Here is a 15378-nt window from a genome sequence, read left to right as displayed (position 1 = left end):
TGTCCCCCCTAAGTTTACTTTTTCATAGCTCTTGGTGGGTCAGAAAGAAGGGAAACTGCAGTGCAAACATTGCAAAGGCAAACATTTGGAATGTTTGTTTTGAAGGTTTCCAAAACTTAACACACTTACTCACCAAAAACACTGGGCACGAGATAATTTGATGTGCTGTCACAGTGCATCACAAATATAGGTGTCGGCTAGGGGGAGTTAAATCCCTAATTAAATTGACAAAAGAATAAGTTCAAGATCCCCTCAAATTTAGCCAAGAAGAACAATTGGTTTTGTAATCCATTGACGTATAAAATAACAGAAAATCAAGCTTTGTGATCATACTATAGGGGTCTAACAACAAATAACCCATGTCAGCCATGGATGTACTCACTAGCTAATTGCTCCCACGTGCTGGAACGTCACTTACGTCCCTCCCTCGGCGTCATCCTGCTGCTCCGCCCCCCTACCTATGCCCCTCCCTCTCCATTATCCTTCCGCTCGTCCCTCGGTTATGGTCCTTCCTCTCCGTCATCCTGCGGCTCCTCCCCCCTGTCATGCCCCGCCCTCTCCGTTATCCTTCCGCTCGTCCCTCGGTCATGCTGCTGTCTCCCAGCCTTTGCCCGGCCCTAGACCCGAAGGGACTGCGCTGACTCCCGGGAACACGCAAAAAAAGAGGACATTTGCCGGGAGACGACCCAAGAGAAAATAGACCTAACATTAGTCAGGCGGGGATGGGGTGGGGGAGACGACGACATCAGGGACTCGCACTGCAGTATCTCACACGTTCTCCCATTTGTACATAGTTCTATGTTTTTATCTTCCATTAGAGACGCTATGACGAGGAAAAACGTAATTTCGCAAGCTATGGAAAGGTGAAGTCTGAGCGGATCATAAACTTGGATCAAAACGGCTGGTTACACTCAACGGGACCGTTAGTTTTTTAGCTAGTTAGCTTGCTCGGTGGGACCTGGACGACTTATAGGGGGGAAATACAACAACCTTTTTTTGTATTTCACCGCTTCACGACGAAAAAGAAACACACAAAGTAAGTAACGTTTGCGCTGAACTTTCATGTCGGAGAGGCGACGTCATTCTGTATCTTTGCGGGCGCGCGCTGCGCATCCTTTAGACGTCATTGCGCGTTCATCTAATTGAACGTTAATAATCGTTTAATAGCAATATAACACACGGGTCTCCGTGGTTGGTTCACAAATACAACAATAATAGTGCAGTGCCGTAACTACATGAAGGTGAGTTACTATGGCAGCTGGTGTGTGTTATGGAGACCTAATGGAGACACGGGGGGAGCCTGGCGCGTTGCCCGGTGCTGGGTCGGTTCTTTAAAGTTTGCTCACCAGCAGCAGATTATGTCACATTATCACTGTTGCACACGATGCTCGTCGACAGGCCGGCGATGCAACAACAACACGAGCTTACAGGCGGCAATGCTCCGGGGGGAAGCCACGTGTAGAGCCTTTCTGAAAGGGAACTATTTTATTAATGTCTGTGATTTGTTTCCGTTTCCTTATGGTACCACTGTGGATATAACAGACTGTATGAGAAGGACCTTCTCCCACAGGCTTAGACTCAGCTGTATAAAGTATTGTACGTAATTATGGTCCGAATAGTGTATGTTACGCCAGATGAGATGTGTTTGTTCCACATTCAGGCTTTGCATCCAGGTCATAAATGTAAATCCTCCCACGAAAGCCTGGAATTATTGCTGGAACAATTAGTTAAAATAGTGGCTATTTGTAGTAGATACATAGCTATTTGTTGCTGTAAATTGTATATTTTGGGGTTAGGGTCATAGTTTCGTAATGTAATGTAATCATAAACCAATTAATCTCAAACATAATTGCTATATTAATACATGACGGAAGTTACATACTTATTTACTAGCTGTGATTGTCAAATTGAAAGACCAGCTAAATAATTCATGAGGAAGAGAAATCCTCTTATTGATGGAGGCTCTTTATCAGGTCAAAAATTCTGTTAGCTCGGCGAAACCCTGCAAGCTTTAGGATGAAAACATTAGCTTTAGTTTGTTTTATCCCTATCTGATGTGGACAGAAAATAACGTCTACTTTCATTCAGTTCTGCTCATTGCCTGATCAGTCATTGCATTGAAGACAGGAATCATTAGCGTTTAGAGCTGTCCATTTAAATGCTCCAGAGCAAAGTTACTGTATTTAACTGTATTTACAATTAAGCTAAATCCAGTCACAATCTAGGTCCTACATACCATTCTTGTGTTGATTCTCCAGGAGAATCAACATGACAATAGTAACTTTAAACTTCCAGGACAGGCCTATTCAAATCAGTCCCTTGATTGATTGAATCTCCCCATTAATGATTCATGAGGTTCACAGATCAGTGTGTCACATGCATTCAAGAGAACTTTCTTGTGATCTCTTTCTGTAACAGAGAAGGCCAAAACACCGGTTGTCTGCTTTTGCAATGATTTGACGTTTTCACCCAGTTGCATTATTTTTCGCAATCTCGTTTTTTGCGTAACCCCTACAACTTGCCTTTTAGTACAAATTACCATGAAGCATCAAAACGAGATCGAGAGGAACTTGTGCAATGAGAAGGATGTGCCTGACTCAGCCTGAAAACGCATGACCCGAGTTAAAACTGATCAACAGTTTGCAGACCGCATGCCGACCGCTTGAATTAGGAATGTATCCAACGGACCGTCCGTAGCCAGATTTATTTAGTGACATAGTGTATATTTCATGTGTATATTAGAAATCATGAAATATGCACTCTTGAGACGCTTGAACAGAAGGTTGTCCAAATCTAATCTGAATCAGCACCTGACAAATCTTTACCTGGGGCTACATATGACAGTCAAAGTATTGATATCCAATCCCAGCTACCGTGAAGTTTAAGGCAGTGCAATAATTCAGGACTGCTTACTTATCTGTGTGACTCATTTGGACTCTTATCAGCATGTCGTCCATGTGCTGTTATGTCTCTGACTTATCCAACCTTCTCGCTGGAGGTCCTGAGATCAGCTTTGAGCTCCTCGAGGGCCACGCCGTCCTTCTCCTTGGAATGTTAAAATGTTGATTGGTTTGAATTAGTCAGCTGCGAGTCATCCGCGTAAGTAAAGACGGATATGAGTAGATGGGTGTGTCAGTCACAGAGATGGTATGTTCTGAGCGACTCACCGCTGCTGTGTCATGACTTAAGTTCATCTGGTCGACCGATAAACTAATGATTTGAATGAAATCATAAATCCATGCAGAGTCAGAGGTGGAGTCGCAGTGTGTTTACATTATTTAGATCGTTTCCTGGACTCCGTGCCAGGTTCGTGTCTGCTCCATTTAAATTTTTCTCTGGGGAATGAAGACTTTATTTTGATGAACTGCAACATGAGTTCGTAAACCTCGGATTCAGGTTGAGCTGAGGAGAAACACACCAGTAACATCTGTAAGTTCAGCGTTGTGTTTACCATCACCTATCTTCATAGGGCCTTAACATGCTGAAGATAAAATCACTGGTTAATCTCAACTAGAAAGCCCCAGAATATCCTGTCAAATCCTAAAGGGCCTCCGTGCGGCAGCAGGATATAACAGAGTTTCTCCCTGTGCAGAAGAAGCTCATTCAGTGATCTGCCTCTTGTTTAGATCACACAGCTTTTTCTGAAGCCAAGCATGGCACAAGGTCCGTCCGGACACAACAGGGGAAGTGAGATGTAGTGCTACTGAAGTGGAAGAGTTGGCAAAATAACTGTGTCCACTGACTGTGGGGGAAGGGGGGGGGAGAGGGGGACACCAGTGCTCGGCCAGCCGTGCTGTTGCAACAGGAAACAGGAGACATGACTGACATGACACAATGTGGAAAATAATCTGCAGACTCAAGCATGGCATTGTCTCACGAAACAGTGTGTTTTTTCTCTCTGATTAACTTTTCCGACGGTTTATGTCAAACACCAAGAGATGATCAGTATTCAAAGAACTAAGCGGGGAAGAAAACTAAAATCAAGATATTAACAAAAAGAGCTTTTTTCTTTCTTTTTTCCCCTGAACTGTAGTAGTAGTAAAGAATCTGATTTTACTTACTCTTGTTCTGGGTCCTTTGAAACCGCCCACTCCACCGAGGCCCAGAGGACACAGTGAAACAAGTTGCAAACAATTCTGTCAGTGTTCATGCAAACGTATTCTTTGGTCAGATTTCCATCCAAAGTCGCTTAAGCTGAAGTTCACGTGCGTCGGCTTGGGTTAACTGTCTGTTGGTCAGAAGAAAGTCAAACCAATCTGGTTATTATTATTCATGTAAATAATTGTAGTGTTGCAAAACTGAACTTTCGATACAACAAAGGGATTTCAATGTAACGCATATCACTGCTACTTTGTTATTAACCACACTGCTTCTCTTTAGACAACGCATCCGAGTCTAATTTCAGCTGCATTTTTTTTTGGGGGGGGGGGGGGGGGGGGGGGTATTGCACATGGCACTCCGGGCCAAAGAGGGAGGCCTTCTGGATTACTGGTGGGGAGCACAGGGTGGGGACGGGAGTGTAAGTGAGGCGGTTACAGGACAGCTGCGTTAGGTGGAAGGGAAATTGCGGGCGTGCGGGGGCGTCTTCGCTGCTCGCTCCTCACATGTGGATGAATCATGACTCACATCCGTCAGCCTCTGGTTCCCTCTCAATGCCACCCTTTTTTCTCTCTCTCTCTCTCTGCCACTCCTCGAACTCTAGTCCCTCTGAATATTTTAACACAATACTTGATTCCGCTGTAAAGCGGTTCAGGAAAGTGCTGCTGTGGAAAAGCACACTGCTCTCAGTCATTGGACTGGTTTCCGCTCCCGTCACATGGGCCGCTGCATGTGCTCTGTTTTATGCATTGGGAAAACCCTACAGGCGCACCTACCGTGGGAGGGAAACAATGGAGCCATCCTCTGATTCTCTATAACGGCCGTAGTAGCAAACCTCCCCAATCCCAGATGTTTTCCCCTAAACGCAGTCGGACCTGCTGCCTCAAAGCCCCTAAAGAACCCCACAGACCGCTCCGCAGTTTGGGTGTGAGGTGGAACCGTGTGTTTTAGGGTGTGGATTCTGGCTCTTTGATTTGTGTTAATTGGGCCTCGAGCCTTTATCTTTCCAACGTTGTGTCTCCTGTGTGGCAGGATGCTGTCGGAGCTGAGCGAGTGGTTCTGGCAGGAGCGGCTGTGGTTTCCAAAGGGCCTCGGCTGGGATGACCTGCGCGATCGGGACGGACGGGTTTACGCCAAAGCCCAGGACCTGTGGGTGGCGCTGCCCATCGCTCTTATGTTCCTTGTTATCCGTCAGGTCTTTGAAAGGTTTGTTTGTCACGAATATATCTGTATTTATTTTCTTTCTCCTTTTAATGTCCCTATCAGTTCCTCGTCCTTATTTTACTACATTTATCCGTTATTTTACTCCAGGAAATTTTATTTCCCCGTTCTTTTAAGAGATGCAGATTATTTCTTTCTAGTATTTACTTATTCTATTTGACAAAAGTCAGGATGACAAGAAGAAAGTGTTTAATACTATGTTCTATTTGTTAGTATTAAACACTTTCCTCTTGTCATCCTGACTTTTTTCAACCTAACCAATAATAATAAATAAAGACATCTAGCCTTGATATGTATATCTGTGGCTAGTGTTGCCACGAGAGGCTCGACAGACTTTGTAATAAATTGTTTTCTGATCTAACGTAACTTTTCCAAAACCAAAAACCCTCCAAACACACACAGCTCCTCTCCTGGGCACAAGTTGTCTTGGTGCATCTCAGGTCTCTTTTTGTTCCTCCTGTATCGCTCCTTTCCATGTTTTCATGTAGCAACAGAGTTACATTTTCATAAATGTAGAATTATTAGTGTTACAAATAGTTTATGTGTCACAAGCTGTTGTGTTGTGGTGTTTTACCCTGTTAAAGTGTTTGTTGTGGTTTATTCATTGTTATAAATGTATAACCGTGACTCAATCTCAACCCACGTATGACAACTAGCTCCGTCCGCTGGTTGCTCCGCGATGATGTGTAAAAACAAACTGTGCCGCCCGCTGGAGAGCAACGTCGGTTGTTATGGCGTAAATGAACGGTATACCGTGCAACTAATCCTAACCATACATAGGCTTGAGGTCTGAGCAGCTGACCGTAAGCTGACATTCTGACACTCACCATGTGAAGGCGCGTGTCCCGCAGCGCCAGGGCGGTGATCTGTGCACCCTCGGCCGTTACAAGTGACACATTTTGGGGGGAACATTTTCCAGACATCCCCTTACCTCTCATTTAAATGACTCATTGTCTATATGCTTATTTTATCTCAAAAAAGGGTTTCCACAGTTGCACCCTGGAATCTTTAAATCCTCCCTTGCTGTGATTGCAGGACAGTTGCTACACCCCTGGCTTCTCTGCTTGGGGTAAAAGAGACAGTGCGGCTCAAAGTCCCCCACAACCCCAAACTGAATTCCTACTACTGTAACATTACCAAAAACCCCACACAGGTACGTGTTTGAACACACCTACACACACTTTTAAAAAGGAGGTTGTAGTGTGGTCAGGGCATTGAATACTTAAATGGGATCTCTTTGTGCTGTTCTCAGACTTCAATAGCAAGTCTTTGCCAGCAGACCGGCTTTTCGGAAAGACAAGTGCAGCGATGGTTCAGGAGACGAAGGAACCAGGACAGGCCGAGTTTGCTCAAAAAGTTTAAAGAGGCCAGGTAAACACACACCCACACGCATCATTTTTAAAACATGTTGATGGAGTTATGGAGCAAGTTGAAACAGCTGCTGACTCTTGCGTTCCTCCAGCCATGTGAGCACATTTCTGTGCCAAAGTAGCTCTCTATTTTTAACATGCAGTCGTTACAATGCCCCTCTGCTGCTTCCATGCCTGTAGCCCCGAAAATTCTCTCACACACACACATCCATTCAGCCGCACTCATTAGCAGAGGGTCTCTGTCGGTGATATTTATGTATGAGTTTAAACTGAGTTAAACCAACAGCATGATCACCTGATAATACAAAGCTAATGAGAATAGCTAGTGAGAGCTGGCAGGATTCACACCCTGGTAACAGCTGTCACTTAGAACATATGAGCAGTACTACAGATAACCGTATTCTGAAAGAGGGCCATGCACTGCAGCAGCTAGCATACCTCTGTTAACATCACTAGGACTGACAAACAGCCAGTGCATTAATTAATGCATATCCCACCCCACAGGTTGTGCTTAATGTATAACCTTTCTGCAGTGATGTCACTGTCATAAACATTAGTTTCATTATAATTATTCATGTGCAAATATTCATATTTGGGACCTAAAGAGTCAGTTCACCCAAAATAAGAAGACGACACAGATTTCACTACAACTAGAGGAACAGTGGCTGACCCTGGAAAGAGCAGTTTCTGGGAATGTTTTCTTAGTATATGAACTTTCTGTTCACACAGGACCTTAAAGGGTTCTGAAACACCGGCGACATTACTCCGTAAAAGTGTTGACACTGTGTTTAAAGTCATACAAATGAATGGAGACACTTTTTATCAAATAAACCCACTTTGATGCGTATCAAGAATCTTTAAAAGTAACTTCAAACTTTTCCAAATCAAAGTTCGAAATATCTGCCTGACTGAAACAGACCGTTTAAAAAAATATTTGGGTGAAGTGACTCTTTAATCTCTTTAAGGTCGATCATACATCACATCATGTGTGTGTGTGTGTGTGTGTGTGTGTGTGTGTGTGTGTGTGTAAAAATGACATTACATTACATGTCACTTAGCTGAGGCTTTTATCCAAAGTGACTTACAATAAGTGCATTTCAACCATAAGGATACAAACTCAAAAGAACAAGAAACAAGAAAGTGTAATTTCATCAAATAAGCTGATTTATAACTGGCTATAGATAAGAGCCATTATAGGTACAAAGTGCTACAATTTGTCTAGTTTTTTTAGTCAAGGTATAGTCTGAAGAGGTGTGTCTTTAGTTTGCGGCGGAAGATGTGAAGGCTCTCTGCCGCCCTGCTGTCATTAGAGAGATCGTTCCACCATTTAGGAGCAAGGACAGCAAAGAGTGTTTTTCTCTTATAGAGTGAGGAACCAGCAGCTTGGCTGATGCAGAGCGGAGTGTTCGGGTTGGGATGTAGGGTTTGACCATGTCCTGGATGTAGACTGGACCCGATCCATTCACAGCATGGTGCGTGAGCACCAATGTTTTGAACTGGGCAGCCACTGGTAACCAGCTAAGAGAGGGGAGGAGTGGAGGTGTGTGGGAGGATTTAGGAAGGTTGAAGACCAGTCGAGCTGCTGCATTCTGGATGAGCTGCAGTGGTCGAATGGCGGCAGCAGGGAGACCTGCCAGGAGAGAGTTACAGTAGTCCAGGCGGGAGATGACAAGAGCCTGAATCAGTACCTGCGCTGCCTTCTGAGTGAGAAGGGCTCGTATTCTCCTGATGTTGTATAGCGTGTACCTACAGGATCGTATTGTCGATGTAATGACGATATGAGGGCAGATGTTTTCATACGATGAATGTGTGCATGTGACTGCATGTCTGTCCCTCCCCGGTATTCGGAGTGTCTCTTCCTGTGCCTGGAATGACATTTCTCTTCTGATTGAATCTGTTGTGTGGACACAACAGGCTTCCTGTGACTCTCCCTCACTTTCCCCGCTTACACTCTGTTCTTGTGCCCCGTTCGTGTCTACTGCCACGGTTCCTAAATGAAGTCCTCCATTGACAACCGTACTAGAGGCTGCAGCAGGAATGGGCCCTGCTCATTGTGCGTCAGCCATGTCATGTGTTTGTGTGTGTCCTTGAAATCCAGAGTGCCATTCATAATATTTTTTCCAGGCTTTTCATTCAGCATTGCGTTCTATTATGATGTTTTTTGGTGTGTTTTCAATGTGTTTAAGTGTGTCTATTGTGTTTTCTCCATTGACTGAGTAGAACGTTTGTTTGTATGTGTGTGTGTTCTCTTGCAGTTGGAGATTTACCTTTTACCTTCTTGCTTTCATTGCTGGCTTGGCCTCCCTCATCGATGTGAGTACTTCAACGTTCACCCCGCCCCCTCTCGTCTCTCTCTATTCCCATGCTCATTCGTCACCTGCCCCGCCATCGCATCATGACATTCTGTAGTCTGCAGTCACCTTCTGCACTTTTAGAGAGCCACTGTTGACTCATTGCTGTGCTGAGATAGTAGATATAAATACACCGGTCGAGCTCTGATTTCTCATTTGGAAACGCATCTCTCCTTCCAGAAACCTTGGCTATATGACCTGAAAGAGATGTGGCAAGGTTTCCCCGTGCTGGTAAGTCTCTGGGATGGCTACGTACACGGATTGCACCAGGCTAACTGAGGAAAACCCTAAAAAAGAGAACCAGAAGTGCATGAACCCTAACTCACTCCCGGGTTGCAGGACACTACTCTTTGATTGGTATTTCATATAGTTGCATTCTTTGTGGTATTAATGGGTCTTACATTTTAAGAAAGTTAAAAACAAAAGTCAAAAGACACCCTGCTAATATACAGCCAACACAATATTTTTGCTTCATTTAAGTGTTTTTTAACATAAATGTGAAAATGAATGGGCTGTTCTTTTTTAATAATCACCAAAATATCTTTGCCATGTAAAACAAGCGTGTTCTGTGTGTCACCCTGGGCTCTAAAAACGTATAAAGTCTTCCACTCTTTTCTGGCATTATATAATTATAGACCAAACTAATAATAAAACGATCAAGTGTAGATGTAATAAGCAATTATAATTGCATTCCAGTGAAGTTTTGAAAATGGTGTAATGATTTTGAGAGTAAAGCTGTGTTTCCTCCTCTTCAGACTCTCCTGCCGTCTCAGTATTGGTACTATATGATTGAGCTGGGTTTCTACAGCGCTCTGCTCTTCAGTGTGGCTTCTGATGTCAAACGCAAAGTGAGTGAATTTATTTATTCCTCTCTTCCCCTTAGTTCTGTTGGTGAAAAAAACCCTCATTCATAAAATGAGGAAACAATACGAAAAAGGTTTGTGTTCCACTTATATATGGTTATGGAATAATGCACACGAGACAAAGAAAACAGTCTGTTTCGTACTATCGGAATAACTTTGGCACCTGGCTGAACATTAGACTGTTGTTACGTGTGTGTGTGTGCGTGTCTCTGTGTGAGTGTGTGTGTCAGAGAGAGACGTGTTTGGACTTGGTTCAGCCAGGGTCAGCTGAGCACGCTGGGAGAAAATCTTGCAAAATAGGCATAATGTGTTGCTCCAACAGATTATGTTAACCTAGATGCGGCTTTGGCAGAATTTACCACGTCACACTCGCACCCTCATACGCACACACACACACACACATGCATCATATACAACATAAATATCTATTTACCTTTTCTCAGTATAGCAACCATGTTTCCTGTTGCCCTCTCTGTAGGACTTCAAGGAGCAGATTGTTCACCATGTGGCCACCATCCTCCTCATCAGCTTCTCCTGGTGCGTTAACTACATCCGTGCTGGAACTCTCATCATGCTGGTTCACGACTCCTCCGATTACTTCCTCGAGGTAAATGCTGTTCATAACTTTATCGTTTTTTGATTAGCTCACAAGCAAACGTATCAATCTGACCAGTATGAATAATTATCCACATTTTAAATGTTATGTTGTGTAAATTTCACTTACACATACAGTACATTCCAAGCTGCAAAATGCTGCAACATGCTGCAACTTTTGTTCACTCATTCATACACAACAATGAAACATTGCCACCTTGTGGAGGTAACACATGTTCTCTTTAGTTGAATGGAGGCCATCGGACATATTTATCTCCAACAGACCTGGGGCCTGTTTCAATAAGGAGGTTCAACCAACTCTGAGTTAAAACTTGAACTCTGAGTTGACTTACCCTGAGATGGGAAACTCTGAGTTTTCGGTTACAGAACAGCTGAAATGAGTTAGTTCAATCAACTCTGAGTTGACCTACTCTGAGTTAAGCGCGTGCACCACAACTATAAAAAGCCATTATCAATGGAGCGCAGATATTACGAGTCACCATGGCAACAGCGCCAGACAAAAAGAGGTCTTCATATTTTTCACCAGCAGAACTGGATGTGCTTATGCAAGCATATGGAGAGTACGAACATATATTTTAAAAAAAAGCAACACGGCTGCAGCGGCGAAGGACAGAGAGTTAGCTTGGGAGAAAATAGCTGCTCGAGTCAATGCGTAAGTTTACATTTGAATTACTGTTATACAGTGTTGTGTGTAATTAATTTCTATGTAATCTAAAAACTGTAATTTAATTCCGTAATTTAAAGTAAAATCTGATGTAATTGCATTAAATGCTGCATAAACTATAAAGCAATTCTGTATAAAACAATAGTGGATTTAACATCAAATTTTAAAAGATATATTTTTTCAAGAATAATTCATGCAATTGTATAATGTTTATTTGAAAGCATTAAAAGTGCAGTTTCTTGTCTCTCCTTGTATTGTTCAAGTGGTTGAAGTTGATATGGGATTTAGAAAGTAATTAGTAATAAGTAGACCAATACTTTCTAGAGATAGTCATTATTACATTAATCTAATTACACTGTTGAAGAAGCCAGTTGTAGTTAGTAATATAAGTGACTTGCCCAACTGTTATAATATCAGAAGTGAAACTGGAAGAAGAGTGTGTTATTCAACCTAATTTTAATTTTCATGTAGGTGCAATCTTGCACATTATTACTGTGGATGGACCTCCTGTTGACATAGTCCGCTTCATTTTCGGAAGGTGCAATGATGGGAATATGTGTGCCATCAATGCATCCAACCACATTCGGAAATCCTAAAAGGAATTCTATTATTAGTTTACTTCCAGGGGTCGCAGCAATATGCTCTTAACTGAACGTCATTTATCAGGTTAGCCTCATTTAAACCGATTTATACATCACTGACCTGCAATCCTGTGAAACTCCTCTTTGATGGCTTTCACGGGTTTGTGCCCAGGAAACAGCACAAAAATTTGGAGAAAGCGCTTAAGAGCGAGGCACACTTTCCATACAACTCTGCAAACAGTAGCCTTACTGATATGTTCTGCATCCCCAATGTTATACAGAAAACTACCATTTGCAAAGAAACGTAATGCAACGCAAAGCATCTGCTCGGATGTTAGAGCACGGCCGCGATGTCTGATGTTTCTGATGTAAGGATGGATGAGATTATGGATGTATCTTATTGACTGTAAAGAAAAACGGTACCGCTCAAATAAAAATGAATATGGATATGACAAAAAATCCACTCTGGGTCTCAAAATCCTCTCCCGACGTAAATGCAACTCCCTACGGATTAATGCAGCCTCTTCATCCACAGGATCGTCCATAAAAGGACATGCCATTTCATTCACTTGATTTGATGCGCTCTGCGTGACTGAAATGTGCGCAATGAATGAATACCGAAAGAATGAATGAGGTGATTAAATACCACTTCCTCTTTAAAAAAGGGGAGGAGACGAAATAAACTCTGGGTTTCCCGAAGAAAACCTGCTCCCGACCAGGTTAGGTTCACAGAGTAAGTTGCCATGGTAACTGACTCTGAGTATAAGTTACCTCTCTTTCTGAAACAGGCTTGACTTACTCTGCTTTCTCAGGTTTAACATACCTCCCATTCTGAAACAGAAAACTCAGAGTTTCCCTCATTTCAGGGTTAACATACTCAGAGTTTTCACTTAACCTCCTTTCTGAAACAGGCCCCTGTTCAACACATTATTTTGTTTTTCTCCCTCAAACAGTCTGCCAAGATGTTCAACTATGCTGGGTGGCGAAATGCCTGTAACTACATCTTCATTGTATTTGCTGCAATCTTCATCATCACTCGACTGGTCATCTTTCCTTTCTGGTACACAAATGTCTTCAGCAATTGTTGTTGATTTTATTGTGATGTGTGTATGTTATTGAAGTTACCTCGTCCTCTCTATCTCTATTGCAGGATTATTTACTGTACTTGGGTTTACCCAGTGACCATCTACGAACCCTTCTTTGGCTACTACTTTTTCAACGGACTTTTGATGACCCTGCAGTGTCTTCATATCTTTTGGGCCGTCCTCATTATACGCATAGCAATCCGCTTTCTCACATACAATGTAAGGAAACAAATGCAAAGTTCAATAGTTTGTCCCAACCCCCATTTAACCTTCAACGTGTCCGAGCCCAGGTTCATCATACAGCATCTATTTAAAGATAAATAGACAGTAAATAAAGATATACCAGATAAGATTAGATTTTATAGAAGAAAAATATATATTTAAAATACCAAAACACCAAAGAATATATTTCAATCACGCTATTAAAGAAATATAGGAATATTACATGTGAATTGATGGTTATTTGTGCGTGTAACTGGATGAGATGAGTTGGTTCTGACTCAGAAATCCAGGACAGTTTAAATGTTGATTATTGACGTGTTTCATTGTATTTCAGGAAAAAGTGGACGATGAAAGGAGTGACAGAGATGAAACAGATGAATCAGAAGAGGGGGAGGAAGAGGAGGATACAAAGCAAAAAAAGAAAAATGGGCCGGTGCAGAACGGTCACACGGGCCACAACAACAACCACAGCAAGACAGAGTGAAAACAAACAAGTGTCGCAACGAACGAATGTGAGAAGGACTTAAATCCCTCGATAGGAGAGCTGGAGGGAGGGATGAGGAGGAAGAGAAAGTAGAAATGATTATGGCTTAGGAACGGGGAGGGTCATTCCCCTAAAGCCAAGAACAGAAGGCTTCCTGAGGAAATTTGACACTGTTACTTTTGCACAACAACAAAAAAAACACACCCATTCGTCCTTTGAGACGGCAAAGATGTCTGACAGATGATTCACAATTCATTGTGTGGCATTGGCTTTTTAGCTTTGTCATGAAAAGAAAGAAAAATGTGTTGGAAATATATGATGTCCAGGCCAAAAATGTCAAAGAGACGGGAGAAAACGGAAAGCTGAGGCTGGTGGTGCTTCTTCTTAGCTTTCATGTTCTGTGTGCCTTAGAGCCAGCTGATGGCTGTTAAAATGCCATTTAAAAAAAGAAGCTTTCTGCTTTAGTCTTGTTTTGCTTTTATGTTTTCTAATAGAACAACAAAAGAGAGTGAAATTTAGTTTTTTGGAAATCGAGACGATAGGGCATTTAATTCCCTAATTTTAGTCTATGCAATTATGTAAGTTTCCATTTATTGCAACGTCCTGCACAAACATACAGTATCTCTTAAATACTGTAATAGCGTGCAGTCTGACCCCAATGTGGCCTGTGCCATTTATACATTTTCTTCTTCCAAGAGTGGCGTCTGAACGGCAAAGGTTATCATTCTCAGTTCTTTGCTGTTCGAGCAGTCATAAATACCCATAAACAAGTGCTTGGCACAAAAAAAAAATGAAATAAATACAATTCTCAGCTGCCTGCTAGTTTTTGACAGAGCTGAATGTTTTTCTTCTCCGGTTTGGCTGAAACTGTTTGATCAAGTGGAGTCAAGACTCCCGCTGATGCCGCCGCCGCCTGTAAACCAATGACCCTCAATCTAATCATCGCGCAGGTGGGTTGCTTCACTGCAATGGGACAGATTAACCATCTCCATATTTTACAAATAGGGGCCAGATATCTTGAATTCACTGCCTTGTAGCCTGGGTTATGTTTGTTAACCTGGGTTAGGTTTTTAAATGTAGATTTAAGTGAATGACTTTAGGTATGAGTGTGTTTATGAAACTGGTTTTGTAAGATATTGAAATGTTGTTCTTTCAGTGTAGTGTTTGAGATGTATGAGCATTCAAAGAAATCAAGAGATGCTGTTTTGTTATGCTTTAAAAGTTTGTATGTTAAGTGCCTTATATGTAAAGTATAGGAAGCTCTCCTTTCTTCATGGCCGCTTATTTTCTTGCCTGTTTCCACGTCACAGATCTAATTGTAAGACGGATATAACCTCCCTCCACTGTCTCATCCTTCATCCTTCACTCCCCTCCTGGAGAGATACCCCTCTTTCAAACTCGACATCATTCCATCATGTTGTTTTTTACTAACCGAGACCAACCAGCAACCTCTCTTTCCCAGATACAGAAGAAAAGGCTGTGTCCTAATTACAGTGTTATTTTTTTTCATTTTTTGTTTAATGATGCTAAGTATTGCTGTTAATAATAAAAGCAGAGGCTGTACATCACAATGAGAGCACCTTTTAACCATTGAGTCTGCAAACTTTAGGTTTTTAACTTCCGAAAAATAAACATTAAACATGAATTTATATTTTGAAAGTCTATCTTTTTACAGATTGTAAAGACAGCAGCATGAAAAAAATCCTCACGGAGCAAATAACGTTACCTCATTCTGTTAAATCATGTTAATGTTTTCATTCTAAAGAGAATCAAATCTCTCACGTTGTAAGTAGTTTCAATCATTCCCAACTGAGGACAATCTGA

At 42.2% G+C, this 15378-nt stretch overlaps 1 protein-coding gene across 2 annotated transcripts; it reads left to right on the top strand.

Annotated features, from left to right (window-relative positions):
* The first annotated feature begins 563 nt into the window (after positions 1 to 563).
* Positions 564 to 15199, top strand: cers2b (ceramide synthase 2b). 2 transcript variants are annotated; one of them, XM_037454484.2, is made up of 11 exons: positions 564 to 1036; positions 5131 to 5304; positions 6355 to 6472; positions 6572 to 6690; positions 8945 to 9002; positions 9221 to 9271; positions 9796 to 9888; positions 10382 to 10510; positions 12717 to 12823; positions 12914 to 13067; positions 13405 to 15199. In XM_037454484.2, the coding sequence occupies exons 2-11, from the start codon at positions 5132 to 5134 to the stop codon at positions 13552 to 13554; spliced, it is 1152 nt and encodes a 383-aa protein (XP_037310381.1). In that variant the 5' UTR covers positions 564 to 1036; position 5131; the 3' UTR covers positions 13555 to 15199. The 2 variants fall into 2 exon arrangements, with proteins under 2 accessions (XP_037310381.1, XP_062421551.1); XM_062565567.1 differs by lacking the exon at positions 564 to 1036 and having other exon boundaries at positions 5116 to 5304.
* Positions 15200 to 15378: the final 179 nt, after the last annotated feature.

The sequence above is a fragment of the Pungitius pungitius genome, chromosome 11 (assembly GCF_949316345.1).
Source record: "Pungitius pungitius chromosome 11, fPunPun2.1, whole genome shotgun sequence".
Taxonomy (NCBI): Eukaryota; Metazoa; Chordata; class Actinopteri; order Perciformes; family Gasterosteidae; genus Pungitius; species Pungitius pungitius.
The sequence above is the reverse complement of the archived record's forward strand: the minus strand, read 5'-3'. Positions and strand labels throughout refer to the sequence as shown.

Coding starts and splice junctions, on each gene's coding strand:
- cers2b (XM_037454484.2), top strand. CDS start 5,132: ATGCTGTCGGAGCTGAGCGAGTGGTTCTGGCAGGAGCGGCTGTGGTTT. Junction 5,305..6,354: donor ATCCGTCAGGTCTTTGAAAG/GTTTGTTTGTCA, acceptor CTGTGATTGCAG/GACAGTTGCTACACCCCTGG. Junction 9,003..9,220: donor GCTTGGCCTCCCTCATCGAT/GTGAGTACTTCA, acceptor CTCTCCTTCCAG/AAACCTTGGCTATATGACCT.